This window comes from Frankliniella occidentalis, unplaced genomic scaffold (assembly GCF_000697945.3).
Source record: "Frankliniella occidentalis isolate FOCC.00 unplaced genomic scaffold, Focc_3.1 Scaffold26, whole genome shotgun sequence".
Lineage (NCBI taxonomy): Eukaryota > Metazoa > Arthropoda > Insecta > Thysanoptera > Thripidae > Frankliniella > Frankliniella occidentalis.
In genome coordinates this window covers 1696829-1714308 of record NW_026267156.1, presented here as the reverse complement: position 1 = coordinate 1714308, position 17480 = coordinate 1696829, and the positions used below count along the sequence as shown (strand labels likewise).

At 58.0% G+C, this 17480-nt stretch overlaps 1 protein-coding gene across 1 annotated transcript in view; it reads left to right on the top strand.

Annotated features, from left to right (window-relative positions):
- Positions 1-17480, top strand: part of LOC113203064 (inverted formin-2-like) — a gene marked incomplete in the record, with an annotated part of 36693 nt that overhangs the window by 16176 nt on the left and 3037 nt on the right. The window contains 6 exon segments of the mRNA XM_052265401.1: positions 15382-15632; positions 15761-15876; positions 16113-16272; positions 16432-16613; positions 16695-16774; positions 17106-17396. Coding sequence (XP_052121361.1) covers positions 15382-15632; positions 15761-15876; positions 16113-16272; positions 16432-16613; positions 16695-16774; positions 17106-17396 — 1080 coding nt within the window.

The following is a 17480-nucleotide window of genomic DNA, read 5'->3' as shown; positions in this document are numbered from 1 at the left end:
GTAGAGGGGAGAGATCGCACGGGAGAGTCGTTGTCACCCCGGCGGCGCGGGCGTGTAGGCGACACGAACGCACTGCGCTGCTTGCCGCACTTGCGTCCCCATGCGTACCCTTTCACCGCAAAGCGCGCTGGGCGAGTTTGAGTTTGGTGGTTGTTGTGCGCAGACCGAGCAGCCACGGCCAGCAATGGAGCCGGGCGGGCGGGCAGACCGAGCAGCCAGGCAGTCAGTCGACTCTGCAACAGCTGCGCCACACCTTCCATCCTCCCTGACAGGCCCTCTCTATGACGGGGAGGTCGCGGGTTCGAACACCCGTTTGCCTCTCGTCTGCGCCGTTTTCATTTTATTTCTCCTCCTCCCGCCCCGCACGAGGTGCGGTGGTCCTCGTCGGGGTCCTCGTCCACTACTTCCCACACTTGTGGGTGTCTATAAATCCCCGGGGCCCCTCTCCGCCCGCCCTAGGGTCCCTGTCCATGACTCACCCGAGGGGTGCCTCGGGTACCGGCCCTGGCGGCGGCGCTGCCGAGACAGAGGCTATGGGCCCCGGGCCCCCGAGCCCCCTGGGGGACCCACCGTGGAGCGGCCCCGGGACCCGGAGGACCCCGCGCCGACCAGGGTCCAGCTGCCAGCGGGCGGTAGAGGCCTGACCTCTGACAAATAGACCCTTAAAAAAGGGGGTCGTCGCGCTCACAAAAGCATGTGGGTGTCTTCTTATTTTCGGGCGGCAGTGTACCCTCGTTCGTGTTGAGGGGTTTGGATGAAGAGGATCTGGCTCTTACGCAGAGAAATACGCCCTTATCAGGACTTATGCTCAGGAATAACCTAAAGAAATCGCGATAGACTGTTCACAAAGCATAGCAGAGACACTTTAAATCCTACAACTAAGGAACCGATGTAATGAGCAGTGTACTGGAAAACTACGTCCTTTGACATATGGTTTGTGTACTATTTCTGAAATAGGGGCCGAAAGGCCAGGTTCAAGTTGAGGGACGCCCTACCGCGCTGCGGCAGCGGGATTTCTCGCCCCAAGCCTGTTGTCCTTTGCATAGAGGTTATTTTGTCGATGTTTACTTCTCTAAAATTTCCATCCGCTCCCCCACTTCCTTCCCGGCCGCGTTCCCAACACACTCCTCTAGCTTCTTACCTTACCTATTTCTTCACGGCTTCTACATTTTTGGGGGATTGCCTCTTGCCTTCCCCGGTCGCTTCATGCGTGTTGCCGTGGTGTGTGAGTGTGGAGCGATAAATCAAAGGGAAGCCCCGTCCAGGAGTAGTTACCCTTTCGAAAGAGAAGAAAACGAGAAACAGTCGATTATAGTTATTTTTGTGCGGCGCCGAACGGTCGCCTTGACGCGAGCTGTCACCGCGAACCTTCCGAGCAGCAGGTGCGGGCAAATAGTGCCCGGTGTACGTCAGAGAAATGGGCTGGACCCTGCAAATCGGAGTAATGCAATGCCCTTCGGCACATCGGTAGTTGGGACCTAAATAAAGGTATTTGCCCGAAGGAACAAAAATTTTCGCCCTTAGAATTTATTTTACAAGGGGTTAAAATTAACATGGCGCCTTACGGGGACTTCGGGTAGGCAACCCGCTGTGCTCACCCGGCTATTTCGCGCTCCTCCCGTCGATTGTTGGCGAAAATGAGCACTTCCAGTTCGAATATCTTAACCAAAATTACAGGGAAGGTTAAGGAGAGTGTACGGAACAAGCTCACGTCGGTAAATTGCCGAAATTTGGCCCCGGTCAATTTCCACAAGCTCGCAAAGTCCAAATGTTTAGAAATTGAACACCCTTGTGTTCAAAGTCGTTCAAGGCCGACCCTGTGCACCCCAGACGTTGATCCTTCGATCAAAACTGTCAAGTGAAGAGTGCTGAACACGCTCGTGGTATTCGTTTCTTTCTCAGACACCAAGAAATGTTTGTATGGCTGGTTTAAGGAAGGGAAGAGCATGGAGCGGGACCTCCTAGCTCCAACGCAGAAGCCCCCTAAGGGGCGACAGGCAACCCACACTACATACCCCGTTTTTCCGTATTTGGCGTCATTTTTTGCCCTAGTGTATGACCGAAATGAATTTGTTATCGGCTCTTGTGTCTATCTTATCTTGATCCATATTGCTTCTTGGGGTGCGCAGGTACTTGTATGAACAAAAATACGGCCCTCCAGTACTTAAAAACGTTTGAGAAACAGAACTTTCTGAAGATTTGGTAGACCTTTAATATAACGGTGCAAATAAAGAAAATTGACTAAAATTCCATTTCCTAACTGTAGATACTTTGACACGAAATAACGAGAGGATTTCAATTTGCTAGCTTTGTGTGGATGCACCACACAATGCAACGGGAAGCAGTTAATCTGTCAGAATACCTGAAAACGTTTCATAAACGTTAATAAGTACTATGGAGGGCCGTATTTTTGTTTATACAAGTACCTGCGCACCACAAAAAGCATTATGGATCAAGATTAGGTAGACAGAAGAACAGAAACCAAATTCATTTCGGTCATACACTAAGGCAAAAAATGACGCCAAATACAGAGAAACGGGGTTTGTAGTGTGGGTTGCCTGTCGCCCCTTAGGGGGCTTCTGCGTTGGGGCTAGGAGATCCCGCTCCATGCTCTTCCCTTCCTTAAACCAACTGTACAAACATTTCTAGGTGTCGGAGAAAGAAACGAATACCACGAGCGTGTTCAGCACTCTTCACTTGACAGTTTTGATCGAAGGATCAACGTCTGGGGTGCACAGGGTCGGCCTTGAACGACTTTGAACACAAGGGTGTTCAATTTCTAAACATTTGGACTTTGCGAGCTTGTGGAAATTGACCGGGGCCAAATTTCGGCAATTTACCGACGTGAGCTTGTTCCGTACACTCTCCTTAACCTTCCCTGTAATTTTGGTTAAGATATTCCAACTAGAAGTGCTCATTTTCGCCTACAATCGACGGGAGGAGCGCGAAATAGCCGGGTGAGCACAGCGGGTTGCCTACCCGAAGTCCCCGTAAGGCGCCATGTTAATTTTAACCCCTTGTAAAATTTTTCCTAAGGGCAAAAATTTTTGTTCCTTCGGGCAAAAACCTTTATATGGGTCCCAACTACCGATGTGCCGAAGGGCATCGCATTACTCCGATTTGCAGGATCGTTTGACGTACACCGGGCACTAAAAGAAAGGATCCTGGAGGCTCCATGGAGGATCTGCGGATGAGGTTCTGGAGGATCTGAATGTTCTGGTGCCTCTGGAGGCACCAGACTAGCCTGACTGTCACGACGACCGCAGAAAGAAAATAATGAAACAAAAACTAAGCAGGCGACTTGGCTATGGTGTTCGAACCCTTGGCCAGCGGCTGCAGAACTGCTTCCCGTCGCCCAGACGATACAATGTTACAAAGTCGTCCATTGATTGGCGCTGTCGATGCGGCATCCGATTGCGCTCCATGCCACACCACGCCGCCCCACGCCACGGCATCTAACACTGATGTGGATGACAGGAAAACGCTAGGTGGTTCTGTGATTTGCATTTATATCATTTAATCCCCAGTTCATTGTGTGAAAATACTGAAGTCATGAAGTCTCTCCCTCCTGAGTTTTTGTCGCTCGTACTACAACTCGAAAACAAAGCGCACCTTGGCCCAAGTCCATGTTGGAGAAACTTGCGTAAATTTGTCCCCGTGAGGTAAGACAGGTGGGTGGGCATTCCCTGCTGTAGTCTTTCACAGCGTGACGTTAGCTTGCGCTTGCTCTCTGCGCCCCATCTGACAGATGCATCTCTATGACAACTTGACCACTCCGGGCCCGCAGTTGTCCTCCCTGTCGCGCCGCCCTGCTCCGCCGCTCGGATGCACCTCTGAGATATAGAGAAAAGGGAGGGAGAGAGAGCAAATGCAATGTCAAAGAACCCGATCGATACATATTTTATTACTACGCGTTACGCGCTGTCGTCTGTCGTAGAGTACCCTGCAGCGCGTGCGCATCGCCGGGCTTTTACTTTTGACTTTTGATGTCGTTCTTTTTTTTACCTTTTTGTTTTACATTGTGAAACTGAACTGACAGCAGCTGAGGCATTCTTGTGTTTTTTTCTCCTTTACTTTTGCGATAATTGTACAAGTTTTTTTTTTTTTTTTTTTGTTAAATGCACAATAAAATTGGAACACTCGTTTCAAAAATACAATAATGCGGATTCGCGCCGTTTTGACGTAAACCACCAGTGATTGAAGCATGTCTGTCACGTCTCTGTCGTTAGTTCATTCATTCATTCATTCATTCATTCATTCATTCATTCATTCATTCATTCATTCATTCATTCATTTGCATAATAATCCGTCTTGTATTGGCATACGATGTACTGTAATCGCGCCTATGGTGCTATGACGGCGTCGTGATACCACAGGTCCCCCGGACATTTTGACTCAACCGACCACATACGGTCGTATACTGATATAGTTTTTGCCTCCTGTGCCATGTGTGTGTGAGAGAGAGGGAGGAGAGAAGAGAGAGAAGGGGGGGAGGGAAAAGAGAGAGAAAAGAGAGAGAAGAGGGGGGGGGGTAGAAATGCCTTGCCCGCCGCGCTGCTCCGCGCTGCTAGACCTGTGACTCACGCGTGCCAGGCGGCAGCCCTGCTCGGCCCCACTCCCTTCCCTTCCCCGGTGCCGGTGCCGGCCTGCCCCTGGCTGCCCCTGGCCCTAGTGGCCCGGCCCCGCCCGCCCGTCCGCTGCACCGCTCAGTCAGTCAGTCGCGTTGCCCCGGTACGGATCGGCCTGCTGGAGCGAGTGGATGAGCTTCGGAACCGCACACGCATCGACAACAAGCGCGCCGTGTCGTCGTCGTTGTTATTATTTTATTATTTGTTGTGATTGATATGGGCGATTCGCGGGCGAGGACCAACAGTAGTAGTACGCCGTGATCGTGTGACCTGGGACTTTATAGTAACCCGCCAGTGCAGTGTGTGTGTAGTATGGTGACAAGATGGTGCGACGCTGCAGGAGATCAATTTCTTCGTCGGCGGCCGAGCGTCTAGCCCAGGCCAGGTAGGAGGATCGCGCACGACGAGCACGGGGGAGGTCTTCCCCGCGTGTTGTCGCAATGGCTGGATGTTACTGCTAAAATTTCTCATTTTTCTCGAGAGCTGCTGTCTGGTCCTCTCATTAGTAGACGACACCTCATTGAAGGATTGAAGGGGTCGGCTCCGGCGGATACTTTTCTTTTCGAGTGTGTGCAGTCACAGCGACATGTTGCGGACACACATTAATAAATAATAACACAGATTCCGCGGTGTTCTGTGCACTTCATGCTGCTGCTGCAGTGACTCACCCCACGAGACCGCGTATAGGACTTGCAGGACATGCCAAGCGTGAAGCCCCCCTGGCCCCCGGACGCGCTCGCTACATGCTTCTGGGGCCCCAAACCACCCTTTAATTAACAACAACAACAACGACGTCGACGCACCTGGCACCACATTCTCTTCAAACGCATTTTTTTTGTTTCCCCTTCTTTCTCTTTTGACGGTATGCCGTCAAAATACACGTCAGTTGTCGTGTCTCTATTTTTTTGTTCACACTACTTTTCCCCAGCAAAAAAACAAAAGACGCAAAATACAAAACGATTGAAGATTGACGAAAGAAATAAAAATGTGCAAATGTCGGAAATCATGTTCGTTTTGTGGGCAGTAGTACATGCCAACAGGTGCGCACTGCCGCCCCCCACCCCACCTCCCCTCCGACATGTGAGCGGGAACACGGGGCTCGGATGAAAGGTGGATGCTTGTTGCGGGTGGAGAGTGCGTCGTCTGCGGCGCCATCATCGATATGTGTATGTGCGGGACAGAGCGGGGACCGCCGGGCGAGAGAGCGCCGCGCGGCGCGCCGCGGGGGACGCGTCCGCGTCTAGCGGGGCCCTTTCCGCTTTCCGCCGCGCGGGAGGGGGCTCTTGCGCCGTGCTGCGCCGGGCCGGGCAGGCCGCGCCTCGGACGCGTCCCCCGCGGGCCCGCGGCCCTCCCTGGACCGGAATGCCGCCGCCGCCGCCGCCGCCGTCGGATGACAGAGCTGATGCTGCGCGCTGCGCGCCGCCGTCGTCCTGGCCTGTGGGGAGTGAGCGGAGTGCGTCTAGTGGACATTGGAAACGCGCCAAACAACTGAACGACGGCGGGGCGGGGCGGGGTGGGGTGGTCGCTCTTTCGCACCGTCCCCGTCCCTCTCTGATCTCTCTCCGCACCGCCGCCGCCGCCCGCCAGGCGCAACTTGTAGTCCTTGTAGTCGTGCAAACTGCCGACTCGTCCGGTCGTCTCGTCTCATCTGCCGGCCCATGTCGTGTCCCGAGCCTCCCGCCGCTGCCCCACACACACGCACGCAGAGGCAACTTTTAGGGTGTCTCGTACCTCTCCTCCTTCACCTCCTCCTCGCGGAGGTCAAGGTGTGCCGGGGTCGGGGCGGGGAGTTAGCGGGACGCGACTCTATATGGCGGCGAGTTCGCAGTGCACCCGTTGTGCACACGCACCGGAGGTCGGACTTCCCTCCCCGGCGGCCTGGTGGTGGTGACGGCAGTCTCGGCAGGCATGCGGTGCGAGGAGTCACCTGACACACTGTACTTTTTCTGAGCCACTTCAGAAGTGGCCGTGGTGCCTGCCCGAGGGGTATACTTCACTAAAAATTCACACATTTGAAGAATCTTCTGTTATTTGTCCTTAAAATTTACCTTCATGATTATTTCCCTGAGTTTATCATATTTTTTAAATACTTAACGTTTACTTAATTTCTTTTATCGGAGGGTGTAATTATTTTATTTTTTCAAGTACCCCTTATATCCCTTATGTCTGCCACCCGGGCCTTGACTGGTGGTTTGGGCGTTGCTAAATAAATTCTGTAGAAAAGCCAAACTTGTGGCTATTTTAGTTTTTGCGGGTCGGGGTCAACGTTTGAGTGAGGGGAAAAAAAGAGGAAAAATTTTGGAGCCGGTATGGCTGGGGACGGGGTTGGTTGCGGCTGTGGCTAGCCACCGGCCGGCGGGCAGCAGCCGGTCTGCCCAGTCGGATCTAGATTCGAGTAGGGGGGGATATATCACACGTCTTTATTGGCGGGGACGCGACGGTTCGGCGAACGATGCGGTGGTTATCGCGTGGCTTGGTTGGCTGAGCGAACAAGCCGGACAGGCAGGAGAGGACATAGGAAGTTTTCGCGGCTTAGCGTGTTTCAGCTTTGCGGTCGCTGCACCCCCCATCGCGCCCCACCCCACCTCCTCGCCCTCCTAGCCCCACCCCACCTCCGAGGCGGGTTTATTTATCTGCGATGCCGTTCGATGCATAACACGGGGGATGTGCAGAAACTGCGCGACTTCTGGACGACGCCTCCCCTTTTCCCACGGGGCTTGTACACGTCAGGTGTTGAGCCCCGGGCTAGTTGTTTGTGGACGGCCCCTATCGTTTCCACCCTATGTGCCTGCCCGCTCCCGCCCGCCCCCCACGGGACGGGATGCGGGTCCAAAGGGGGCCTCGCCCTCCTGCGGCAAGAAGGGGACGGCGTCGTCGTCGGGGACGTCCTCGACGCGCCCCGGGGACTTTATCGCCGTGTTTGTCGTTATTGTTGTGGTGACGGATAGGAGGGGCAGGGGCGGCTCCGGAGGGGGCGCCAGGACGGTGACCGCCAGCACCTCCACCACGACCACCACGGGATTTTATTGTTGCATTTCGAAATAATGCGCTGTCATTTTTTTTTCCCGACGGTACGTGTTTGTTTGGGTTTATTTTTGTTTTGTCTTGTCTATAAAAATTTTGTCCGGTGGAGTGGGTTAGTTCAGTTGTTACTGATGGGTGATGCCGGATGACTCTCCTGTGACCCTGGCGGGCCGGCGCGGCGGGTCCATCGGCAGCTCGGCCCACCTCCTCGCCTTATCAGCCGCCATGAGGCAAGCGCGCGGCAAACCCAGCGGCCCTGGCTCATGGCTGGGCACAGCCCGTCCCGTGGCCCCCCGGCCCACCGCGTGTCCTGGCCGTCCTGGCCCCGCCCCGCCCCGCCAGACGTGTTCCAAATACCAGCTCCCTATCGGGCAGGACACCCTGGACTTCCCTTCACCTCCCCCTCCACCTCCTCCCATAACGACACTGCCTGCCTGCTCACTCGGCGGCTGTTATTGCAGCAGCAGCCAGATGCAGCGGAAGAAAGTGTTTCTCGTTGCCTAAAACTGGCGGGCTGCTGCTGCTGCCGAGGGCTGGCTGCACCCACCGCCGAGCCGGGCATGGCATGGCCCCGGCCGGAATGTCATTTTCCTGCTCGCTGTGCAAGGGCTTGCCTTTAGGCTTGCCAGGCTCCGCGGGCTCGCCCGGCTGCGCGGCCCGGACGCCGGCGCTCTCCCGCGCTCTCGCGGTTTCCATAGACGGCGTCCTCCCGACGCGCCTCGCCACGCCCGGGAGATGAGCCGACACGCCGGTGCAGCAGGAAGAGGGGAGGGGAGGGGGGAGTACTTAGACGGCGTACAGAGAGGAAGTAGGCTGTGTGCGTCGTTTGTGCGGAGACCGACGACGACGACGACGTTGTCGACGACGCGAAGGCCGAGGCGGGTCGTTAAAGAGCGAGGTATGAGAAATTAACCCCTGCTTGGTTATGTTTGTCATTTTAGTGAGTCAGGGCAAACATGTGACGTACATGGGGTGGTTGGACCGTGGTGTGTTTTTTCGCTTCGCTGATTCAAGAGGCGTGTGTCTCGATGTCTCCATTATTTGAACCGATGTGCAAAGTTCAAATGCCCGCAAAAACATGTCAACTCACCTAGTAAAATCTTCTTAAAGACATTGAACGTACCTGGTGTAACTGTGAATGTGCAGCAGTGTTGCGGGTGTGCCTACCCAATTCTCCCGTAAGGCACCCATGGCCCCTGCAGCCCTGTCGGGTATGCAATCCCGCAACACTGCTGGGCATTCACAGATACACACCCGGTATGTGAGTTTCATTGGTAAAATCGCATCTCTGGACCGCTCATATGCCTCGGTCCGGAGCCCGGCCAGGACGACACCCCCGCGGCGGCCCGCGGCCGCTCCCTTCCCGACGGCTCGTTGCGCAGGGCCTGGCGCTTGGGCTGGGCGAAGGCCAAAGGTGTCTCCTCATAGCTCGGCGAGCACAGGCCGCTCTCACCTTGGGAACACCAGCCCTGCCCCGCCCTGCGCCGGGCTGGCGGCGGCGGCGGCGCCTGTCCCGCTGGGGGATAATATAACTGCAACAGCATTCTCTGAATAATGCGACCGGGTTAGTCTGATGGTGTGCGTGCGTGCGAGCGGGGCTGGATGAATGTCCACCTACCCACCCACGACTCGAGCCGAGCCGGGGCAGGGCCGAGCGGAGCCGAGCGGAGCCGAGCCCGGGTCGCATAGCCGGAGCATTCCACGGCAGAGAAAGAGGGAGAGAGTGTGCGAGAGTGAGAGCGAGGTGATATTTTGTCATACTCGCCGATCAGGCTCGTCCTGCAACTCCGTCCGCTTCCCTCCCTCCCTCCCTCCCTCCCACTGGCTGAGCAAGCTGGTGCGGTACATACGTATTGAAGAAGCAACAGCTGATATGACATGGGTCCGCGCGAGGGAAGTTTTGCGTCTCGCTGGTGACACCGCGACAGGAAAATGGGGGGGGGGGGGGGGGGGGGGAAAGTCCCTGCGTGCCTCTCACGTTCACTATAAACACGATAAAGCCGACTAAACTCCCGCTAACTTTGCGCAAACACGCTTGGCCCGGTGCGGCTCTTTTCATCCTCTGTCGTGAGACGCCGCCACGCCCCGCGCCGGCCTCAACTCTCTGCGCGGTGCGGGCTGCTGCGGCTGATAAGAGATAGCCCGGTCTCTAGCGGGCGCGTGTTGCCCCAGGACGTAGCCTGCGCGTGACTAGCTGGGAGAGGGCGGCAGTACCCCCTTACCCGCGCCAACAGGAAATGTAGTACGCGTACCGCATACATGACATCAGTTTTGGAAGTTTGGCGTATACCTTTTACACGGCTTTTCTGGACTCTCAGATGGTACCAATGACTGTCGTAATTTGTGAACGAGAACCCTAAAAGTGCCAGGGGGGGGGGGCGCTCTGTGACCGGGCCGGCAGCCGAGCGATGCCGAGGTGTTGCGAAATGACCACAACCTGCTGCCGGCGGGAGGCTCGGGTCAGGTCGGGTCGGGTGCGAGAGAGGATATCGTTATAAATGACCGCCTCCAGGTGCAGCAGCAAGCCGTTTGGGGAGAGGTTTTTGGTGATGAAAATGGGCGCGAGTGTGGAGCAAGCCTGCAGCTGTGCGCGGCGCCGGCCGATGCCGTCGTGACGGCGTTGATGAACAAGGGGAGGTGGTATGAGGTGCGGCACGTCGCAGAGTGTTTGGTTTCGGTGGCGGCGGGTGTTGGTCTTGTTCTCGAGGAAGCGAGCAGCGGGGTGCGCTTGGGAGCGTGTGCCCACTTGCGCACGCAGGAGTACACGGACCGCGGCCAGGGCGATGACCACCAAGGGGTGCTTATCTAACCCCAAAAAATCAGTGTTCACTTTTTTAAAAACTTCGGAAAAAATCAGAAAACATTGAGGGAAAATTTAGGGAAAATTGAGGGAAAATAGGAAAAATCAAGAAAAATCAGAAACCTGTGTACATACGCTTGACGGGGTACACTCGGAGCCACTTGCCCACTTGCGCACGCGGAGTCCATCGCGGCCGGGACGATGACCCCCTCCTCCGTTGCTGGCCTGGCTGACGGCAAGAAGCAAGTGCGGGAGTGAGTGATGATAGCGGGGACTGTAGCTACGTCCTGTGCGTCAAGGTGGTGGCGCGGTGGCGTGGCGCTGGCGGTGAAGGGCAGCTAGCTATAGGCCGGGGGGCGCTATACCGGCTGCGACCAAAGTGGTGCGGCGTAGGCATTCGGAGGGGACCAGCGTGTCGTCGTGGAGGGGACCCTGGGGCGGGGCGGCGCCGCCGCCGCCGTAGAGGAATGCGCCGCGCTCGCGCCACCGGCGAATGCCACCGTAGTCGCCGTGGTCCTTCCCTTTTCCCGCGGCGGCGCCCGGCCCCGCCCCGCCCCGCCCCGCCGCGCAGATTCCGCCCCGGCCATGCAGCGCCAGCAGGGCTGGGGCTGGGCCGGGCTGAGCGAAGGGCCGGTGTGCGCCTCCGCGGGACAGGCCCTCTCTTGTTTAGCGTTTACGGCTCGGATCGCCACCGAGCGTGATTGGCAACGGTGATTTCTCTCTGGCCGCGCGCTGCTTCTCGGCGCTGCTCGGCGCCGCTCGGCTCTTCGGTCGAGTCTAGCGGTGCAAAAACACACATGAGCGACGGACGTGCGCGGCTCCACGCGGCTCGGACTCGCGGCGACGCGACGGACGGGGGATATGATTTACCGCGGTGCGTAGTGGGTCAGTGGATGAGCGCGCCGAAGGGCCTAAGTACTCGGCGTTATGCGACGAGTACTAAATCACATTTAAACTCCTTTCATGTCAGCCACGCGGGCTGGCGGCGGCAGCGGCGGCGGCAGAGGCGACTGTCGCCTAGAAGTGCCTCATGCCGTTGCCTGGCCAGGAATGTGTCTGCTGCGCTCGGCTCTTCTCGGCCCCGGCTGCGCGCGGGTCGTTCGGGTCGGCGGGGGACGGCACGGGGATGGGGATGCCCTGCCCTGCCGCCCAGGCCCGGGGCCGGGGTACTCCCTGGTCGTTGTGACGCAATGCGGTAACCAGCGCGCGACCCTGAGAGAAGGGCCGACTTGTCGTCTTGAGTCTATTAGGCGACATCATGTCACGGTGCTTTCAGAGACGCACTGTAGGAGGACGTCCCCCCCCCCTTTCATGCTTGTTTTGTTGTGAGTACTGCGCCGCTGTGCCGGTGCTGTCGAGCCTCGGTGCGCTGCCGCCGGGCCCCTTGCAGCCGCGCGCGGCCGGCCCGCCGGACAGCCGCGCTCTACGGGCGGCCTAGCCTGCTGCCTGGCGGGCGTTTCTGCCCAGTCAGCCTTTCTGCTTGGCGTGACGGCGTCGTGACGGCAGGATATGGGGTGGTGACGCTTGGTGGTGGTGACGACCGTGACACTGCGTTTGGCGGGCGCTTGTAATTAACCATTTGAATGTTGCCGCGCGAGTGAGCGTGCCTTCCACGCGTGCCTTCTGATTGGCTCAGCCTGCTCCGGCCGAGGCGCCGTGGCTCCAGCTGTGCGCGGGCCCATTGTGCGGCCCTGCTGGGGGTGCCGCGCTGGTGGGTGCGCCGCGGAGAGCGAAGGCGGTGCGAAAATCAGAGTATACCCTCCAAAAAACATCAGGGGGAAATCAAGAAAAAATATTGGGAAACCTTTAAAAAAAAAATCGGAAAAGATTAAAAAGGAAATAAAACAAATTTGAATCAAAATTGTTAAATTCAATAAAATTGACTATGTTGAATTTACAGTGAAGTAGCCTACCCCACAAGGCGGTCAGCCGGGCGTTGGCCGCGTACCGAGAGCTATTTTCGCGTCGTGTTTATGTATGGCGAGTGGGTGCCGCGCGCGCTGCTGGGGTGTTATCAGGTCCACCCGTCTGACCCTTGTGTGATAATGAGGCCCGCGCCCGCGCCTCCAGCTGCCGGACCCGGCCGGGCTGGAGCGTCCAGGGGGAACTAACTGGAGAACTGCGACAAGGTCACTGGATTATCAGCGGGAGGAATCTCCGCTGGATGGAGAATCTCTGCTCGCTCGAGCTGGATCCTCCAGGAGAGGAGAACCTCTGCTCGCTAGAGCTGGATTCTGGGGGAATCTTTTCTCGCTGGAGCATGGATCCTCCAGGAGAATCTCTGGATCTTCCAGGAGATTCTGTGCTTGCTGGGTCCTGCAGGAGTGCCCCTATGTTCCCCCTGCGATGCACATGGCGATGCGCGTCTCCTCCGCGGGCATTCCAGCGCGTGCCGCAGGGAAGCAAGCAGGGGCGGGGCGCCGCCTCCGGGGTGGGGGGAGGGGGGGGGGCAGCGCCGCGGATGACTCACCGGAAGCTGCGAGGCGCCGCCCCCTCCCCCTCCATCTCATTTCCTGGCCGAGTCACACCTACTGCCGCCCGCCACCGCGCCGCCGCCGCGGTACTGCGCCAGGTGTCCATCCATTCATGCCTCCTGCGACCTGGAGACACAGACAGAGGACGGACGGACGGAGGATGGCCAGGCCGGCCCGGCCGCCGCCCACCCGTGTTTTTGTTCTCCGCGTGCTACTCTCTGGGGCTGCTCCTCCGGGAGGCCCTCCTCCACCTCCTCATCGCGCTCCTCGCCTCGCCCTTGACAGTCCCGTTGACGGGCGCGCGATGACGGAGCGACGCGGTGACAAACGCGGCCGTCGCGACGCCACGCCACACGACGCACCTTTCACCCTCGTGGCCCCGCTGCACCGCGCCGTGAATAGCGAGAGAGAGAGAGGGAGGATGAGAGGGTTCTTCAAAAGGATATCCGAACTGTCGTCGCCGCGGTAGGGGGAGGGAGCAGAGGTGTATACTTCACACACAACTATCCGTGTGCTCCCGTCAAAAAAAAAATCAGCAAAAATTAATAAAAGTCAAAGACATCAGAAAAATTAGAGTAAACAAAACAACAAAAATCAAAAAAAAGTTCCGACCAGAAACGGATCGTGAAAGCAGATGATACCTTGTCAAGAATTATTCTATCCCAGTCTATTATATTTCTGTATTTACACTTGTGGGGAAGGGGGGAAGGGAGGTTGGCGGTGCGGGGGCTCCCGCGGTGCGAGGGAGGGGGAGGACTAGCGTAGACAGCGCGGCCGACTCGGCTCGGGGCTCGGGCTCCGCTCGGCTCGGCTTGGCTCCGCTCGGCTCGGCTAGTGGCTCGGCGCAACAACGCGTAGCGCGAGCGACGGCCTCAGCCGCCTCACGACCCCGCCTAGCGCAGCTTGCTATACGTTCTCTTTAATATTTCTTAATCGAGAGTTAAAGCAATGACACCTTACATTACTCATGTATAGTTGTGTTTAGATATGTTTAGGTGTAAGGTTGTAAGGTATCATCTGCTAAAAAAACTATTGAGAAGTTAGTGTCCTACGCATAAATTTACAGTGAAGTAGGCCTAGGGGGCGGCCGGCAAGCCGGCCAGCAAGCCCCCTAGGATGTGTAATAATAAATTATTTGGCCGCCGCGTGTGCTCCGCGTGTGGAATCTGGTTTGAGAGGTTAGGCCCTTCGTGTCGGCGCAGCGCTCGCTCAGCGTGGGGCGGCGCGTTAGTCACCGCCGCGACACGGTGCTTCCATACGCGGTCAGCATGCCGGCCGAGGCGTCGCGGGGGGGGGGGGGCGTCCAGCGCGCTTCCGTTCCTTTGACGACGTCCTCGTGCGTCCGGTGCGCGCCGAGGGGGGGCACACGTATACTACCAACGTGCTTGTCCGTTGGGGCAGGAGGGGTACACACACACACACTCTTTCTCTCGCATGCTTTCTCGAGATGCTGCAAGCGGGTCTGCTCGTCGAGATGTAAAGAGCAGCAGGCGTAGCGCGGGACGGGAGGCCCATCTCTCCGCCCCTGTCGCCCCCCTCGCTGCGGCCTGCGGCGCGCCGATGGGATCATGTGTGTTTTTCGGGATTGTGGATTTTCGACGCAACGAAAACAAGAGCTCTCCCATCTGTCGCGCCCGAGTGGCTTGTGAATGAGACGGATTTTAGGAGGCCACGCGCTTTGCTTGTTGACACGATTGTCACCCACGCCACGCCCCGCCACGCCCCGCAACGCAGCGCCACCTCGACCCACTTGTGGGTGGTATAGATAACGCGCGGAGGCTGGATGGGCAAACGGGAGTGTTCCAGCGGGGCGGGGCGGGGCGGGGCGCATGCGGGCGGTGTCCGAGTGTGTCCGCGGGGCAGCTGACGTCGGCCTTGGCCCCGCGCCGCCCCGCCGCACCTCGGAGGTGCGACTTCACCCGCGAGGGCCGGTGGGCCGGCCATGCGATGCTGGCGCCTCCGCTGCGCGACCACCCACGGCACGGCATCGCGCCGCGCCCCGCCACTCCTCTCCTCCGCGACGCGACGCGACGGGAGCCGTGTTCTCGTCGTGTTTTCGCTGGAGAAGATTTGATACGCGGCTCCGGCTCGAGCTCCGGGCCGGTCCGTGTGACGAGGTGTGACCCAGAGGCGGGTTCTCACATTCCAGCGCTGATGGGACGGGTGTCGCATTGGGGCTGGGCATCTGGATTTTGCATACTCCAGCCCAGCGGGCCAGGGCCGGCTCGTGATTGGCTGCGAAGATTTACGCCCTTCGGAAATATTATGGCTTCATAGCGCGCTATAGCGGCTGCGGGCGGCGCGTTCTCTCTGGTTTTATAGACGACGGAACGAGATTTCGGCTGCGTCTCTTTGGGTCCTGCGCGCTGCGCCTTCAGCAGCTGCCCAGGCCCGCAGCAGCTCAGCCGGCGATACACGGGTGGCTAATCTGTGGGTGTGTGCGTCTGTCCTGCAGGTCGTGGCTCCTGGAGTTTCTGGAACGCGATGGGCTGGGAGTGCTGCTCGACAGCCTGGAGAGGCTGGGACACGGGCAGCACCACGGCGTCGTCGGGGCGGGCGCGCGCCGCGGCTGTGGAGGGCTCAGCTCCATGGCGGACATCAGCAGCCAGATCGAGTGCGTGGCCTGCACGCGGGCCGTCATCAACAGCGGCGTCGGCCTCGAGTACATGGTGGGCCACCCCGCCCACACGAGGCAGCTCGCGAGCAGTGAGTACAACATCGAGTGACACTTTTCCCACCTCGCAAATAAAAAATATGTGCGCAGTGTAAATTAATGCGTGCACCTCTCGCGGTGTCCCTTTTGCACGTTTACTTACGTTCTGCCTTTTTTGCAGTCCTGAGCTCGCAGAACACGACGGTGAAGCTGCAGGTGTTTGAGCTGCTCTGTGCCATTTGCATGTTCTCTCCAAGCGGACATGCCCTGGCGCTCGATGCGCTGCAGCACTTCAAGGTACGTTGCAATTAATTTGATTATTATTAATTTCGACTTTCACGGTGGTCACCTGACCCTTGCGTGCGTGCATACGTGCGACTCCAGCACTGCCGCATAACTCGCGGGATGGTCGCATCGATGTCGATACCACACATATGTTGAACCAAACGCGTCCTTCATTCGAAAGACGTCGTTACATCGACGCGACGCCTTTTCATCGCAACCCCTGATTATTTCTTGTCCTTCGTGCGCAGAACCTGCGTGGTCACCGCTACCGGTTTGACGCCGTCATCCTGGAGCTGCGGACCGCGGAGACGGCCGTGTACCAGACCGTGCTGCTGTGCTTCGTCAACTGCCTGGTGATGGCCAACCAGGGTCTGGCCGAACGCACGCGGACCCGCAGCGAGCTCATGGGTAAGTCGGATTGTGCGGCACTGCCAAAAAAAATGCTTAACTTTTTTGAAAAATAAACAAAATCACTGTACAATCTAAAAAATAATAAGCAAAAAATCAAGCAAAGTCAATTAAATCGATTTTTTTTTAAATGATAATAAAATTGTTTTTCCTGTGCAGGCTCGGGTCTCGGGCAGTTGCTCGCGGTACTGCGCACCATTGACTCGAACGAGCTGCAGATACAGGTGGGCGTGTTCGACGATGCGGCGCACGCGGACCAGGACGCTCTGGAGGAGCTCGGGGCCGCTGGCGACCCGCTGCACATGAGCCACCACCAGCTGTTCGACACCATCTTCAGCAAGGTGCGCGAGCAGCCAATAGCTTCACTCACTGTCGTGGGGGTGCGTGGGGTACTGATTGTCGTTGCTCTTGCCGTCCTGCAGGTGGCCGACACCCCGCAGAGCCTCGCCCTCCACTCGGTGCTCCTGAACCTCAGCCAGTTGGATCCGTCGAATACACAATCGTGAGTACCTCCACGGCGCGCTGTGCTGTGCTGTGCTGTGATGTCTCCATGGCATCGCGGGTCCACATTGTTTCAAAGCCCTAACCTCGATAGATTTTCATTTCAAAATTCTGGATTGTCTTTTACACAAAGTGCACTTCTCAAGGGGTCTCGTTCCGCCATCGCGAGGGACAATGCGTTCGGCTCGTTCTTCTTGCTTCTTGTATTCGCATTTCTGCTGCCCTTCCGGTAGGGCCGCGGCTGACGAGGGTGGGCGACGAGCTCGCCCCGCCTGGGCCGTCTGTGAACCCCAGATCTGAAACTGAGCCCAGATGTCTGTGCTGCTTTTCAGAGACCGGATATGGGAGGCCCTCGAGGAGCTGACGGCGCACATCGCGAATGGGAGCGTTCCCCCGCCGTCCAAGGGGCCCAGGTCGACCTGCGAGACCAAGTCCGTGTCGACGCAGACCACGGCGCGCACCCGACTCAGCGACCGCCTCAGTGTCAGCAGCGGACTCAACGTGAGCCAGACCTCGAGCGACAGGATGCCGACGCCGACCACACCCGCACCCACGCCGTTGCGGGAATGCGTTGACGTTGGCACGGACCCCATGACGCCCGCGGAAAGAGCTCCGACGTCGGAAGCAGCCAGGACCAGCACAGCGGCTGTGGCTGTGGCTTCCCCCGCGGCGCCGCCCCCGCCCCCACCTCCCCCTCCGGGGCCTGC